General features: G+C 41.5%; 1 protein-coding gene across 4 annotated transcripts in view; it reads right to left on the bottom strand.

Annotated features, from left to right (window-relative positions):
• LOC136443656 (polyamine-transporting ATPase 13A3-like) overlaps nucleotides 1-17744 on the bottom strand; it is a 66494-nt gene that overhangs the window by 37038 nt on the left and 11712 nt on the right. For 2 of the 4 annotated variants that reach the window (XM_066440974.1, XM_066440977.1), the window contains exons 5-15: nucleotides 15152-15250; nucleotides 14295-14391; nucleotides 10690-10772; nucleotides 7700-7774; nucleotides 6991-7060; nucleotides 6564-6698; nucleotides 4929-4995; nucleotides 4408-4539; nucleotides 4052-4228; nucleotides 1422-1554; nucleotides 1073-1286 (exon numbers count right to left, since the gene is read on the bottom strand). In XM_066440974.1, coding sequence (XP_066297071.1) covers nucleotides 1073-1286; nucleotides 1422-1554; nucleotides 4052-4228; nucleotides 4408-4539; nucleotides 4929-4995; nucleotides 6564-6698; nucleotides 6991-7060; nucleotides 7700-7774; nucleotides 10690-10772; nucleotides 14295-14391; nucleotides 15152-15250 — 1282 coding nt within the window. The remainder of the gene's footprint in view (nucleotides 1-1072; nucleotides 1287-1421; nucleotides 1555-4051; nucleotides 4229-4407; nucleotides 4540-4928; nucleotides 4996-6563; nucleotides 6699-6990; nucleotides 7061-7699; nucleotides 7775-10689; nucleotides 10773-14294; nucleotides 14392-15151; nucleotides 15251-17744) is intronic. The other 2 variants (XM_066440976.1, XM_066440975.1) reach the window with 2 other exon arrangements.

Genomic DNA, 17744 nt, shown 5'->3' on the forward strand with positions numbered 1-17744 from the left:
GTAGGTACTAAGGGTAGGTATGATACGAAACCGGTATTTCTTGCTGGGCCGGTAAAATAAATGGTCCGGAAAAAATCAGCGGGCTGGTTGTTGGATTGATTAGAGTACCTGGCTACAAGCAGGCAGTCACATAATAATGATACGGTCTAAAAAAATAACGAAAACAGATCCGATTTATTTAGCTGTCAGTGGTTACTCTCTTTTGAAGACGTTAGCTGTGAATCATATCCAGAAACACTTAAAGGATGTGTCAAAAGATGGCGAGTACAGTTTTAGAGACAAAGTGTGAACCTAAAAATTTATACCGTTCAAAGACTTGATGTTACAACTGATCCAATTGGTTCTGAGCCCAGCACTGTGACCACTATCAATGCCAAACCGACACTACGTCTTTATGTTATAAATCTAATACAATTATAATAATTTGAGTAATTTATCTATTCGTTGTTGTTTCTATTGCTGTTCATTGTTTTTCAGTCTCTGAGAAGCTTAACAACTAGTCTTGTTCCCTCAAATCTTGTGGCCAGACTCACTTTTTCTAATCCCTACCCTACCCTATCAACCCTACCTACCTACATACACACCCTACCCTACCTACCTACCTACCCTACAGTACCTTTCCTCCCTACCCTACCCTACCCTACCCTACCCTACCCTACCCTACCCTACCCTACCCTACCCTACCTATTCTACCTACCCTACCCTACACTAGCCTATGGTACCTACCCTACCCTACGGTACATACCCAACCTTACCCCACCTATCCTTAACCTACCCTACCCTACCCTTCCCTACGGTCCCTACTTTACCCTACCCTACCCTACCCTACCCTACCCTACCCTACCCTACACTAGCCTATGGTACCTACCCTACCCTACGGTACATACCCTACCTTACCCCACCTATCCTTAACCTACCCTACCCTACCCTTCCCTACGGTCCCTACCCTACCCTACCCTACCCTACCCTACCCTACCCTACCCTACCCTACCCTACCCTACCCTACCCTACCCTACCCTACCCTACCCTACCCTACCCTACCCTACCCTGACCTAACCTAACCTAACCATACCTTATCAAAGCACACCAGCTTTGTTTTCCCTGAGATGTTGATCCTGGGTGGACTGATACAAAAAATTCCCTCTTTCTTCAGCCGTCGCTGCGCGTATACTGATCCGATTGTCATGGCGGCAGGCAGGGCAGGAGGCACGATGACTGTGATCATATCCAGCGCACGAACAATAACATCTTTTACTGATGCCTTGAATGAGATCATTACATAGACACTGGAGAATGATAGAAAAAAATCTTCATCATTGACTATCAAACAAATGACAAATATCATTGTTAGTTTCGTATGACGTTTTAGAATTCAAGCTAAAAAACATATTAATGTCAAATGTAATGTTGTAGTCACAAACCTGTATGAAAAGCCAATAACTGCCAGTCCAGCCAGCACAGCTAGAAACCGCATGGCATCCTGATAGAATTTGAATCCCATCGGTTTTGGAAACAGGATAGAACGTACCAGTTCTCCCTTGGCACTCAAAAATCCTATATTTAGAACAAAACAAATAAACAAAAACATCATGGATAAAAGACTGGAGACAAATAAAACTACCTGGACTCAGTTTAAGTGGAACCTGATTGTTAAGTACATTACATACAATGTACCTGTACATGTAGGATACACCTGGGAGTATGGTTATGTACATGTAAGCCCCTGGCTTTCAAAGCTCAATACAATTATAGATCTAGAACAGAAGTATATGTGATGAGATGTACTTGAAGGAACTGCTGAAGTATAGAAATATATATCCTATCAATGATATTGGCTGTTTTTTGCTACATTGCATCGTTATCATTAAAATGTGCAAATTACAGGCACCTCATTGATTTCTTCATTTTCCGACAAAGCTTATTATGGTTTACAAATATGCACCACAACATTAGTATTGGATTACAGCTTGGAAAAAATTATAATAATAGCTCCCAACCCCTAAAAAGCGGAAATTCCAAAAGCAGTTTAAAACGTAACAATTCAGTTTGGAGAATGGTTGGTTGGCTGGTAAAGCCAGCTAGCTAGGCTGTCTGACAGATAAATTTACATCGTAAACGGAAAGTAGCCAAAAGGAAATTGCTGACCACAAAGTCAAAACATGGTCAGATGATGAGCAGTCAGCATACGCGGGAATTTGTCTCGCGAGACTTGTATCGACACATGCGAGAACACACGAGAGCGATCACATGCGTAGGACGCTGGCATCAGAGTTTGACAAGCGAGGTTTGAGACGGACGTCCTCGACATTTCTCCAACCGCCACCCCACAACAGACTCTTGTTGAACTTTGTAACTATCATCTTGACCTCGATACTTTCTTGTATTTTTAAGCACATGTTGTAGCACTTAGAGTAGATTAGAATTTTTATGCACAGCCTTTCAAGATTCAAACAGTGACAGTCCAATCATGTTTATGACTGTACCTCCGCACCAGCAAGTGCGAGTACTGTAGCTCTCATTTTAGACGTGCCTCGTCTCTCATTTTAAGGCAAAGAATGTTCTTAATCATCACCTTGTCCTTGTCCGAATTTGTATCTAGTACGTTTTATGAGTACTTTATCAGGCTGCAGTTTTGCAGCAGCAATCGTGAGCATTGTAGCTCTCGTTCTTAGTGGTGAAGCCTTATTTGTATTAAGGCAGAAAATGAACTAAATCGTCATCTCGTTCCCATTGTATACACATTTTGCTATAACGTTTTATCAAGATTCTCGTCTGTTAATACCTTTTGAAGACTGTGGCTTCACATATTAAGCGATTGTGAGTAACGTAGCCCTAATGTCTTAGCTGTCTTGCAGCACTTAATGCAAGGCAGAGAAAGTGCTGACTTCTGAAAGGGACCAGGCAGAAAGATGGGCTCAACATTTTGAAGAAGTCTTGAAAAGACCTGAACCGGATGATCCTGCACTGTCTGCTGACATTCCCATCAACATCAACACACCTCTCAAGAGGAAGTAGAAACAGCAATAAAGGCAATGAAAAGCCGCAAGGCTCTAGACTCTATACAAGCAGAACTCCTGAAAGCTGACTGTGCTAAAGCTACTCTTACAGACCTGTTTGCCAAAATCTGGGAACATGAAGTTATTCCGCAGCATTGCAGTAAAGGCCTCATGTTTAAGATCCCTAAGAAAGGGATTCTTAGTAACTGCAACAACTGGACGCCGGGGTATAACACTTTTGTCCATCCCCAGTAAACTATTTTGCAGAATTCTTCTTAAAAGGATCGATAGTGGCAAAGACTCCAACCTAAGAGATTGAAGAACAAGCAGGTTTCCGCAAAGGCCGCAGCTGCTCTGACCATATCTTTGCATTGAGAACAGAGCATTGAATGGAATTCTCCTTTGATCATAAACTTCAGCGACTTCCAGAAAGCCTTGGATAATGTGCACAGAGAAAGCCTCTGGAGAATCCTAATGGCGTATGGTATCCCACAAAAAAAAAATAGTTACCATCATAGGAGCTTTTTACAAGCACTTTGAATGCAGCATCATAACGCAGGATAGCCTTTCTAAATCATTGTGTCAAGTCTCAAGTATTAGACAGACAACATCTTCTGGCCAAACAAGATCACAAATGTGGAACTACATAGCAAAACTGGGTGAAATGGCTTGGCCATGTACTAAGAATGGTGGATAACAGAATACCCAAAGTCGCCTTAGACTGGAGATCTGATGGAAAAAGGAAAAGAGGCAGACCCAAAACCATGTGGATGAGAACAGTGTCAGACGACCTGGGGCTCTCCTGGTGAACAGCTCAGACTGTGCATGTGGCGCAGGACAGACCCAGATGGAAGACAAAAGTCATAGCCTTACATAATGTCCCACTAGTGATGAAGAGGATAAGTATTACTAATTAAGTAAGGTAGGTGTGCCTGAAATATGTGCTGAACAGATGTATTTTTTAACCTAAGATCGCAATTTTGCTGGGGTAAAACCTAACTATGCCCTTTACGCACAACTGACTTAAACCACGGACACAACCCAGCTGGGCTCACCTGTCCTGATGACCACAGCCTTCACTTTCTCCCCTCCATAGTACCTGGTCTGGATCACCTGGGTACCACAGAACAGGGTGTGGCGCTTGTGCTCCTCCGACATGTACAGAGCAGGATCCTGACCCTCACCCCGGGGGGGACTGGGGAGGGGGGTCTTGGTCACGGGAACACTCTCCCCTGTAGGGGCAACACCAGACAGTAGTCCACAGTATCTGACACAACAAATATCTTCTAACTTATGGAATACACAATGTACTATCATATTATCATGAAGACCTCATTGTTACTGCATGTTTCAATTCAAATCTGATTCCGTTAAAACATTAAGATCAAGTGATATGAATGAAGCTGTTGACCTGTAAGCATGCTCTCATTGACGATACAGTTGCCTGTGATGAGGACAGCGTCACACGCCATCATGGTGCCATGAGGAGGGATGGTGATGACGTCTCCTGGTACCAGCTCCTGGCCAGGAATGTCCTCGTACTCTGTAGCACGTGGACAGACAGGAGCAGATGCTCAGAAAATTGCCAGCTTACACTAGTCTATTACTTGACTTTGAATACATTCATTATACATAAAAAACAAAAATGTATACGTAGTGTTCAGTGCACAAATTTTTCTTTAAAGTTTTGAAATGGCAAAATTCCACTTCGTAATGCTGTTAATGTTTGCTCAGCTTTTTTCTCACAAAACATTTCATGTTTAAAAAAAGATTAAAAAGTTTTTAGTATGGACACTATTGTCAAAGCATGACATCACTATCTGACATGACATCACTAACTGAAGGTGTCTATAAAACCTTTTGCACTGATGGTAGCAAAAGTTCAACTTCTTACATGTAATTATATAAGTCCTGCAGTGTACGGTATCTTACCATCGCCTCCTCTCCACACAGACACCTCTGCCTCTAATGCCACCATGTCTCGCAGGGTCTCTGCTTGCTAAAACACAGGAAAACCTTTGTCCAATCCTGGCTTTAAAGCATTTTCAAATTCCCTCATCAAAACATAATGATGCAAACATTTCACAGTAGATGTTCAATGCACATTACAGGTCTCACGCAGGTGGCACTTTAATTTCAGTACAAAATCTACATAATCTATGGCACTTCTGAACAGGAAACGATTAGCACTATTACATACAGCTGTACGTTACAGGAGCTTACACAGTAATAAACCAACCTGAAGGCATCAGTACTGGAGATTTATTCTGTATTATTCAGTAATACAGTAGAAGCCACTTAATTGCACCTCGGATAAACGCACATTCCATTTAACTGCACCGAATCCCAAAATCCCAAACCGGTTCCCATTCACTGCATTGTTAGTGACTCCGCATATCTGCACCGCGCATTGTCACCAATGCCGGATAACTGCACCAAAATTTTTAAAAAATCCTCGACAAGTTAACTCAAACGGTGCGCTAAAAATCGGCAAACGCGGTACAAATGAGCCGATAAGTGCCTATGTAGAGACGCAATATCGCCAATATGTCTAAAAATTGTGGTCTCCATTGACAATCACGTTGATAGCGATCGTATGGGAGGTCCCGGGCGGGTCACGGGGCGTCACTGGCCATAAAGAGACGCACGCCTGCCAAAGGCGGTATTGCGTTTTGGCAGACAGCATGCTGTACTCAATAAAGATTGGTCTCTAGCTTTACACTTTCTTATTACTGTGAATGTATTTAAGTTCGCGGGGATTTGATTTCGCGTTAAGGATGACATGGGGTGTTGTCGGAGGTTTTAGGTTCGCGGCAGTGCTATATTCCCATACTACTACCGTAACGGTAGTCGCACTTCTCAGATCTAGTAGAAAACCGCACAGCGACTCGGCAAGGGCTACAGACGCGTGGACGGACATAGCAGTCGCTTTTGACGATGCGGTGCTGACGTGATCATCTGTCACATTCTTTTATGGCAGAGCTGAATTTGCCTACTAGAAACTTCCTACATTCACCCGAAGGAGGTATACGTGGGTTCGGCTCTGCTATAATGACAATGGTCTGTCACTAATCTAAGTCATCTAACCATATCTACCCGCTGGATACGTAGTACAGTCCATTGTACAGTAATTCACTACCATGACGTACACAGTCTAATCTGTCCAAACATGACAGGGGCCTCTCTGGCGCATACTGATTTCACTCACTGTGTCCTGAGATGTCTTTCCTGAGAATTTGAAATTCACTGTTTCAATACATAAACGTGGCCCTAACAAGAGGTGGAATCTACGGTGTTACCGCACTGTATCTGTATAACGAAAGCTTTCTAACATCTAAATGCGTGCTATAATAAGTTCATACAGCACACCAAGGTTTATAAATTATTCACCTCCTGTATGATACAGTGTACTACCGATCCAATTTCGCATGATTGCACCAGACGGATAATTGCACCAAATACACTGGCAAATGGGGTGTGCAGTTAAGCGGATTCTACTGTACCATGAAGAATATGGTCATTGTAGTTATTATTATAATTATCATGATGATATGTACAAGCTCCCACCTTTCTGATCTCATACAGTTCCACTGAGATAGAAATGACAGAGATGACCACAATACAGCTGGCATAGACATAGTAGTCATTTAGTGACCACAGGATCACGCTGAAGATTTGAAACACGTAGAAAGGGTTCAACACCTACAGACAGATGGGAAAGACATATCAGCACATCAGTCATAATAAAGGGAATTACATAATAACATATACATATACATGTGACTACCATTTTCTATATGGCTCTACAATGTTTCTGAACATCATGAAAAATACACTACAAAGTTTACACACCAATTAAGCTATGAATCTAATTTCTTCAACTTTTTAACAAGAAAGCAACTTAAAATGTGAATGGACCAGTGTAGAGAGAATCTACAAATTTGGAAGAACATTTAGAATGCATTGAAGGTGTTGTCAATATGTACATACTCACCTCTTCAATAAGGAGTCTAAAATAGCTCTTGACCTCAATATAAATGGTGTTTTCTCCATACAACACATGTCTGTAATCAAAGCACATGTAGGCAGGCTTAATCCACTGTTTTCTGATTCAGTAGCGTAGGGATTCGCTTTACAAAGAATTAGACAAATGATTATAACAGTAGAAGGAAATGTCGTCTTGGCCACATTCAAGTAGCTATGGGACTGGTGAGGTGAGAGTACAGGGACTCAACTCTGCAACCTTACATGGCTCTCTGAATGGTGGGAGACAGTCAATACAACATTGGACACGAAGAGAAGAGGCACTTAGTACATTGTATATAATTCAGTAAGAATGAAAGCTTATCTGTGATGTAACAGTAAAATATTTGAATGGCAAAAATGATTTTTCTTTGTGTTGAATAAACAGTTAAAGATCCCTTGCAGCTGCAGTGCGTTATTTTGCTTTAATGTCTCATTAAGTAGCTGTGCTTGGCATGTTTCCATGGAACGACAACCAAATTACTACACATGTGAAAACTAGACTAGCGCTCATGCTATTACACAATGTAATATTGGAGCTGTTGGGATATTTTCTCACTCTGTGTCAGCAGACAGAGATGGCTCACTTAAGAAAAACATTCCTATAGATAAAGAACTGAAGCAGCCAGGTAGCCTGCTTGGAGTGAAGTGTGCCTGATGCATGTATGCAGTAAACTTACTTCCTATTCTGCTCCTCTCTGCTCATACCAGCTGCCTGGTAGAAGTACGAGCAGGGTGTTGTGTCATCAAGGCCTCTGCAGTTTGGAAAGAAAGATTTGAGCAGTAACAGTACTTGATAGAAAATAAAAATACTTAGCAAACACTTAGTCCAGCAGAAGATGACAAGAAAGCGTCATGCTTTGTCCTCATTCTGAGGTCAGCCGGAAATGAACAAGATGAAATACAGTCAAACTTGTATAAGCGATCAACTTTGCATAGCAGCCATCTGTTCATAGTGGTCACTTTGTGTCGGTCTCTTCAATTTTCCCATTAACCTATCTAGATATTTCTTAATATTTTTCATTTTCTCCAGACTAACTTTTAGACCTAGGAGCACTGTGCTCCTAACTCAAAAAAGTTAGGAGCACCAGCAAAAATCTAGGAGCACCACTACAAAAAGTTGGAAGAACAAGCAAAAGTCTTAGCCATACCAAGTAATACTCCTATTAATAGTATTAATCAATGTTAACAACCAGGAATAAAGTATTTGAATAGATCATAAAAGATAAAAGCCTACATTTGGCAATTCAATGCATTCAATACCTTCCTACATGCTAAATGATACTAGTATGACAGATTTCTAGAAAAATTGGGCATAGGTTACCCGGCTGGCCCCTATCTGGGGGCCACGGTGCCTCAAGTTCAACAAGACAAGTGAAAAAATACACAATGGTATTTTTTACTTGGAACAAGGCAAGTGATGATTCACATGACCATTTGCGATGACATTAAAAATGACATAAGCTTTAGTGATATATTGGGATTTTCAAAAAAATTGGGCATAGGTTCCACAGCTGGCCCCTATCCGGGGGCCACGGTGCCTCAAGTTCAACAAGTTGAAAAATACACAATGGTATTTTTTACTTGGAACAAGGCAAGTAATGATTCACATAACACTGAATGATAAATAAATAGATAACTCTAAAACTTATCTATTGCTTTCATGACCAAAACAAATAAAGTCAAATTCCATAATTTGAAACTTCACTGCTGGCATCAAGTTCAACATTTTTACAGGCATTTTTTAACCCCCATCCTCTGTCTACAAACAATCCAAAATACTTTAATATCCTTGAAATTCTTGCTCAATAGTATCAAAAATTATCTGTTTGTGCCGGCCCAGTCAAATATCTTCGGTTCCTTTGAAACGCGCAGTTCAAATTTCGCGCGTCAGACCGCGCGGCGCCGACATCCAATGACAGGCCGAGAAAGCTTTGCTATGCATTATAGACCGCAGCAGAATGAAACTAGCACCATAAGGACGGGCAGATCATGAGCTGTGAAATGATACCGGTAACAAAAAGAAAATTTAATATTTTTGGGGATAAAAATTGATTCATTGATTTTTGATCGAAAAAAATCGTCGATTGAACAGTTGTAAACATGAGCGCAGGAAACAGGCTTGTCATTCTGCTGCGGTCTAAAAACATCATGGCGGCCCTCCAGAAGCGCACGGCCGCTAGCGCTCACTTTCATCGGCAATTTCTGGCGTTTGAAACATTTTACAAATCAAACAATAGAAACTTATATCGTTTATTTCTATGGGTAATTTTGCCACTGGGAACGGATAGTTTTTGTACCGCGGGCGTGGGAACATGATAGAAAATTCACCTACGATTTTTGCGGTAGGGTTGGAATACCTAAATATTTTCAGCTTACCGCTTAGTTCTGCAGCCATTATCCTGGCGCAGGTCTTATTTTTTTATTGTCGCACCGTGCCACCGTGATTTTAAATCTAGTCGCATTCTCACAAAACTGGTCGCATACAATATGTGTGCGAGTCGCACTCACGAGCGCTGGGACTTGTGCAGACCTGTAGTAAACCAAGGCTTGTCGATGCCTAGATTTGCTTTGCTGTAGATGTCGATAGGGGGAAACATGACATTGTGTCAAAGTGTGAATTAAAAATCTGCATGAAATTAGAATAAGCAGAGTTTGCATTTGAGTTGTTATGTACACAATCCCACGTTTCCTCTGATAAAACATGTTTAAAATTGTCAAACTTTTTTTCCATTGAATTTTCTGCACTAAATGCGTTTTACACAATGAATTTTCTTGTCTCTATTACATATTCTATAATGTGGAATATTGGGAGGTGATCAGATATATCAGTAACAAGGAGACCTGATGTGCATGGGCTCGTTAAAGAACTCACCAATATGTTATCTATCAATGTCTCTGAGGTATTTGTTATTCTTGATGGTTTGGTGATGGTTGGGAAATAACTACACGAATACAAAGAATTAAAGGAAGTCCGCAGTTAATGAGTGATTTGCACTTTTTAATAGATCAATTTGATGAAATTACTGATCAAATAACAGTTTTTGCCTTCTTTATCGATAGCATCTATTTAATTAGGTATAGGGTAAGGTCACTTATGAATTTTTTTAAATCTGAGTTTAGGGGTCCATAAATACAGCCTATTATGAGACCCTTTTCCATTGTTAAGGGAGATGCAGGGATTTCTATAAATATTGATTCAGTTTTTCCATCTTCTGCTTGTATAGCAAGGTCTTTACGTTCTATGAATTGCATGCTCTCGTGTAATAAGATAGACACTCCCCCCTAACCCATTCTGGTTGATAGATAGTACAATACATGTATTTTGCAATGTTTACATGTGTACATGAACGTGAATAAATGTTTCTCAGTAATGTCAGTGGTCACTGAAAACATGTGTCACTTATTGCTTCAGGTTCAAGTCTGAATCCTGCAAGTTTTTAATGAATTATTGACCGTTTTTATCAGACAAAGGTGAGAGCCCTACTTTTCACTCAGTGGAAGATTCTAAAAACACATTCAACTTGATATCAACCTTAATTTTGGAGGCAAAATAACAATATTAAAGATGAATCATACTTATTAGCCATATCTCACACAAAATGGATTCTTGACAGCTCAATCTAGGAATCCCGTCATCTGAGGAGGACTTGTGGAAACTGAGACGTACCTGAGTCTTGTGAAGCAGCGGGTGCTGGCATCCCAAATGTAGCGCCGGCGCTGGTGGTCAAAGAACCGCACACTAAGTCTTTCCTGGGAAGAAAAACATTAAACAGGAAGAAATTAACAACTATTACAATAGAAAATATGACAAAGAATAAATACATGGCCTGCATCAGTCCTACAGCATTGGTGTACTGTACTTAAAACGATTCTATACAAAAATGACAATCTCTGTCACATAAGTCAGATCTGTAAGCTAACTCAGGTCTGTTGCAAAGTTCTTTTATGCAGATTCGCTTTACAAAGAATAAGGCAGTGTTCGAAATACCCGTCTGCAGTCTGAAATTTGCAGAATGATTTTCAAGATTGCAGAAGAAAAATTAGACAACCTGCAATTTTGCAGCAGAATGAAAAAATCAGGCTTGGGATTGGATGGTTACTAGCAGCGCTGTACATATAACTGAAACCTACGATGCGCGAAAGTGACAAACTACACAGAGGGGAGGTTTTGCGTGAGGCATTTTATGCCCTCCAGTAATACCATTTTGATTTTTGAAATGTTATCTTTTCCTTTGCCGTGGGCCGTGGTGTGCATTTTTTTGTCACAGGTGGTGTGATCTTAATTACGCATCACTTATTCCTCGCAAGGATATTATGTCCTTGTTCCTCCTTCAGGCAGGTTGTTGATTTTTTTACACAATTAACAAAAGACTATTTGATTTGATTGATATTGAATAAATACAAAATAATGTAGGCATTTGCTGTCCCAATTTCAATTTAGTAAATTTGCTTGTCATTTGAATTTTTTCACACACATGTAGATCAATGTTATTCCTGTTCCAAACTTCACTAAACAATTATTATTGTAAAAATTAGAGAGAATAAAGAAGCAGCAATGTTGCAAGGCTAAATATGATGCACATCTAGGTAGGCATTGTTAGGTTGAGAATGAAGGTTGTACATATAATATAAGTATGGAGGCTTGTGTTTTTGCAGAAAATATTTTTTTAAATTGCAAGCAAAATTGTGACATTCTGCATTATTGTAGAACACTGGGAAAAAGTAATATTCATTCTACCACTGGAATAAGGCAAATGCTTATAGAAGGAAATATCATCTTGGTCACATTCAAGTAACCTCCCAAAGTGAAAACAATGGTGGTAATCTCAGAATGCAAACTGGTTCCCACAGTAAACAGTATGGAAAACATACTACAACTAAAAGATAACTGTAGTGAAAGTAACCCCAAATGATTCATTCAACATATTTTTATGAACACAATGTCATGACTGTTTTTGTGTGAAATACGTCACTATGTTACCCTGATAAGTGAAAAGGACACCCTTTATTTTAATCCTTGATTGTTCTGGTCACATGTAGCAGTAAAGGCATTCATTCCCACCACTGTCCAGTTCTAACTACAGCTACCTTGTCATTCCCACCACTGTCCAGTTCTAACTACAGCTACCTTGTCATTCCCACCACTGTCCAGTTCTAACTACAGCTACCTTGTCATTCCCACCACTGTCCAGTTCTAACTACAGCTACCTTGTCATTCCCACCACTGTCCATGCAGTTCTAACTACAGCTACCTTGTCATTCCCACCACTGTCCAGTTCTAACTACAGCTACCTTGTCATTCCCACCACTGTCCAGTTCTAACTACAGCTACCTTGTCATTCCCACCACTGTCCAGTTCTAACTACAGCTACCTTGTCATTCCCACCACTGTCCATGCAGTTCTAACTACAGCTACCTTGTCATTCCCACCACTGTCCAGTTCTAACTACAGCTACCTTGTCATTCCCACCACTGTCCAGTTCTAACTACAGCTACCTTGTCATTCCCACCACTGTCCAGTTCTAACTACAGCTACCTTGTCATTCCCACCGCTGTCCAGTTCTAACTACAGCTACCTTGTCATTCCCACCACTGTCCAGTTCTAACTACAGCTACCTTGTCATTCCCACCACTGTCCAGTTCTAACTACAGCTACCTTGTCATTCCCACCACTGTCCAGTTCTAACTACAGCTACCTTGTCATTCCCACCACTGTCCATGCAGTTCTAACTACAGCTACCTTGTCATTCCCACCACTGTCCAGTTCTAACTACAGCTACCTTGTCATTCCCACCACTGTCCAGTTCTAACTACAGCTACCTTGTCATTCCCACCACTGTCCAGTTCTAACTACTAACAGCTACCTTGTCATTCCCACCACTGTCCAGTTCTAACTACAGCTACCTTGTCATTCCCACCACTGTCCAGTTCTAACTACAGCTACCTTGTCATTCCCACCACTGTCCAGTTCTAACTACAGCTACCTTGTCATTCCCACCACTGTCCAGTTCTAACTACAGCTACCTTGTCATTCCCACCACTGTCCAGTTCTAACTACAGCTACCTTGTCATTCCCACCACTGTCCAGTTCTAACTACAGCTACCTTGTCATTCCCACCACTGTCCAGTTCTAACTACAGCTACCTTGTCATTCCCACCACTGTCCAGTTCTAACTACAGCTACCTTGTCATTCCCACCACTGTCCAGTTCTAACTACAGCTACCTTGTCATTCCCACCACTGTCCAGTTCTAACTACAGCTACCTTGTCATTCCCACCACTGTCCAGTTCTAACTACAGCTACCTTGTCATTCCCACCACTGTCCAGTTCTAACTACAGCTACCTTGTCGTTCCCACCACTGTCCAGTTCTAACTACTAACAGCTACCTTGTCATTCCCACCACTGTCCAGTTCTAACTACAGCTACCTTGTCATTCCCACCACTGTCCAGTTCTAACTACAGCTACCTTGTCATTCCCACCACTGTCCAGTTCTAACTACAGCTACCTTGTCATTCCCACCACTGTCCAGTTCTAACTACAGCTACCTTGTCATTCCCACCACTGTCCAGTTCTAACTACAGCTACCTTGTCATTCCCACCACTGTCCAGTTCTAACTACAGCTACCTTGTCATTCCCACCACTGTCCAGTTCTAACTACAGCTACCTTGTCATTCCCACCACTGTCCAGTTCTAACTACAGCTACCTTGTCGTTCCCACCACTGTCCAGTTCTAACTACTAACAGCTACCTTGTCATTCCCACCACTGTCCAGTTCTAACTACAGCTACCTTGTCATTCCCACCACTGTCCAGTTCTAACTACAGCTACCTTGTCATTCCCACCACTGTCCAGTTCTAACTACAGCTACCTTGTCATTCCCACCACTGTCCAGTTCTAACTACAGCTACCTTGTCATTCCCACCACTGTCCAGTTCTAACTACAGCTACCTTGTCATTCCCACCACTGTCCAGTTCTAACTACAGCTACCTTGTCATTCCCACCACTGTCCAGTTCTAACTACAGCTACCTTGTCATTCCCACCGCTGTCCAGTTCTAACTACAGCTACCTTGTCATTCCCACCACTGTCCAGTTCTAACTACAGCTACCTTGTCATTCCCACCACTGTCCAGTTCTAACTACAGCTACCTTGTCATTCCCACCACTGTCCAGTTCTAACTACAGCTACCTTGTCATTCCCACCACTGTCCAGTTCTAACTACAGCTACCTTGTCATTCCCACCACTGTCCAGTTCTAACTACAGCTACCTTGTCGTTGACGGATGTCAAACTTGTAGTTTCCTTGACGTCCTCTTCATCTCCATCCTCTTCTTTATAACTACAGTCTTCCACCTGTCCAAAGGACCTACAGAGTACCCATGGGCATGTATTGGTACAACAGTTACAGTTACATCACTCAACATACATGTACATGCATTGTATAATAACTTCAACAAGAATTTAAGGCAAGTACACTTTATGTACAAGTAGTGCACAAAACAGAGAATATCAATGTTAGCCAGACAAGTTTGAGTAGAGATGTAAAAGCAATTAGTACAAAATGTAAAAGCAATTAGAAAAAGTTGAAAAGATCCATATTAAGTAGAAGAACTTTAGAACTTGCAAGAGAAGCATGCTTGGTTCCGGACAACTTGTACTGCAAGAAAGAGTTTTTTCAAGCTGTACAGAATCATGTGTCCCTGGGAATGAAGTCTACACTTCCGTCAAAGTTCCCATGACCAGGCCGAGATGATGATACATAATCTATCAACATTGGACATCATCAGTAAAACTTACATCAAAATTGTCAAATTTGCTTTTTTTCTTCAGGGGAGGGAAATGGAAGAACCACAGAGACTATACAATGGCTTCCAATAGTGTACGATTGGACTGTCAGAATTCTAAAATCTAGATCATGTACCATGATCATGGATTTGCCAATTGTGATGATTAGATGATTGTACACAGTACAATGTACATGTAGCTGTGAAAATCAATGACTTTTCAATTATAGATAGTTCACAGCCTTCATACATTGATCAGTCATTATGGTGAAATGGAATGCATTTTTTTTATTAATGGTTAGATTACGGCTGGAATAAGTAGAAAGGGCCCTACTACTGTACCCATATTGCTTTGCTGCGACTGTTTGAGTCTTTGGGTCCAAATGAAAATCAGGGCAGGCATTAATGTACGGGGCAAGCCAGTCTGGGACATGGAGCATGCTGTAAGGAGAGAAAACATTGGAACGTTTTTACATGTATTACAATGTAATTATCATCTTAATCTTTCAACAACCATAATCATTTGGGAATTGCCAGCAAATGAATCATATTTTGATTTGTGAATGTTTCTTTTCTGAATGTTGACAGTTTTTAGATTATTCCAAAAATTCAATGGTAATGTACCATGTTGTATGTAGGGCTATTGCTGAGTTGTTCTTTGGATCAGCAAACAACAAAAATATTGTCTACAAATCCTCCTTAGTTGCTCAGTCTGGTGTTGATGTTAATCAAAACCATCCTTCTTTTAGGGAAAAATCTTAGCAACTAAACATGAAACACAGACAGTTACATGGGTGGTCGTATATCTAACTGCGCAAAAGAGTTGTTGCAAGTCAAATATATATCAGTAAAGAATTGCAGATCAAGCTATATAGATCTAGACAAAGTGCAATTTTCTATTGAAAAGACAAAATGCATACAGCAAGCAAGATAATCGTGTTTATGAAGAAATAGAGATGCAAAGCATTCCTCATTCAGGTCTTGTATAACATATAACACACAAATCTTGCTAAAAGTTGTTTTTTAAAAATGTATCTCGGCCAAAGTAATCAACAAAACAGCATGAAATGCATCAGGAACTAGTATTCTTAGAACAGGACACCAAATTCACTTTTGGAAATACATGTGGGAGCACTGGTGCACCCAATAGAAAACAATTAGGTGTAAAGAAAGAATTTTGGATGCTCCACATGAAATAAAGCTGAATGTCAGCAAAACATGATTGACTTCGTTAACCTTTATCCATCACATCCTAGCATATGCAGCACTGAACCATGAATAATCAAGCAGGCTTTTAATTTGAGCATTCCAAGAAATGTTGCGTGCGCTGTTTACATTGTTTTCCCCGTCATTAGTACACATGTTTTGGTCATCCACTTTCTGGGCTAAAGTGAGAAAATAACACCTCAAAGAGAGTGTAACTGAGAGCACGTCCCTTGGGATTCTATTCTGAGCGGAACCTTGATCCATCACAATAACACAGCAAGGCTGTTTATCAATCATTATATCCATGACTACAGCTACGCATGTCTGTTGCCGCTATGCATCAGTTCCTGATGCCCGCAAATGATGATGAACACAAGGTTATCAACGACAACAACAGTCTCCCTAAAATACATCAAGCAGTGGCAACTCCGTTCTACTGTTCCACTTCATGGTTATGACGTTCTTTTGAACATTTGATTCATTGTTTGGCATGCCAAAGATGGTACAAAATGGCCCACGTGGGGGCCGTGTTAAACTGTTGGTATGGTCATAGCGATCTGTCTTGCTGTGTATTGGGATGTGAGCATTTTCAGACTAGGGGTGACGAGCGGGCATTGAAAATGGCGTCTGTTTTAGTAAATACTATGTGTTGGAAAGGCCGCTGATAAGGGTGGCAAAGGCTTGTTTGTTGTGTCATAGATGGACAGTTTATCAATTTATTCTTTATCATTGTGACGATGCAAGTATGATTCCTCGAAATTCTGACCGCTACCGCCCTCACACAGCTTGAGTGATGTGATCATGATGTGATGTGTCGTCCATCGTTGTCGATAGAGACCTTGACTTCAGTCGCCCTTGTGGGTGTAGGTGTGGCCAATCAGGCTAATTCTTGCCCGGGTACACCAACCGCAGATGCTGCACAGTAGGCTGGGTACTGGCATGGCTGTACATGTGTGGGGTTCTCCTCCATGCCCTTCCTGCCTGCTGGCAGCCATGGTGCTGCAACGAGTCTCAGCAAGACGAGCACCCTGATGAACAGCTCCGCGCCACTGGAGTCGGTTGGATGTGGTGTCTTCCTAGCTTTCCACTGGGATGCTGACTGAGGCTCTTCAGTGTTGCCTTGAGATTGTCCAGCATGTCTTTTGCCCTCTGTGAGTTCCCCATACAGTAGAACTTAGGGCATGTGTCGGATGTGCCCTCCCCATCTAGCTTGGGCCTTCTCCAAGAGGGTGTGTATGCTGAGCATGTGAACACGGGCAAGTACCTCTTCGTCAGGAATGTGATCCTCCCAATGGATTCTCATCAGTCTGCGTAGACATGTTGTATGGAAGTGGTTCAGCCGTCGGGCGTGCCTGATGTACACTGTCCAAGTCTCACAGGCATAGAGAAGTGCTGTGACGACAACTACCTTGAGCTTAGTGCTGAGACTGATGCCCCTTCTCTCCCAGACAGTTCGTCTGAGTCTCCCAAAGGCACTGCTGGCCTTGGCGATTCTGCAGTTCACTTCCTCGTCTATATTTGAGTGTCCTGACATATAAGTGCTACCCAGATACATGAAGTTATCTACAGATTTTAGGACTTGACCATGAACTGTGATGCTGGGCTGCTTGTAGGTCTTGCCAGGACGAGGTTGGAACATGACTTCAGTCTTCTCAGTGCTGATTGTGAGGCCGAAGTTGTCGCAGGACCCAGAGAACAGGTGTTAGTTGAAGACTACTTTTCCTGCTCA

The sequence above is a fragment of the Branchiostoma lanceolatum genome, chromosome 10, assembly GCF_035083965.1.
Source record: "Branchiostoma lanceolatum isolate klBraLanc5 chromosome 10, klBraLanc5.hap2, whole genome shotgun sequence".
In the NCBI taxonomy this organism is placed as follows: Eukaryota; Metazoa; Chordata; class Leptocardii; order Amphioxiformes; family Branchiostomatidae; genus Branchiostoma; species Branchiostoma lanceolatum.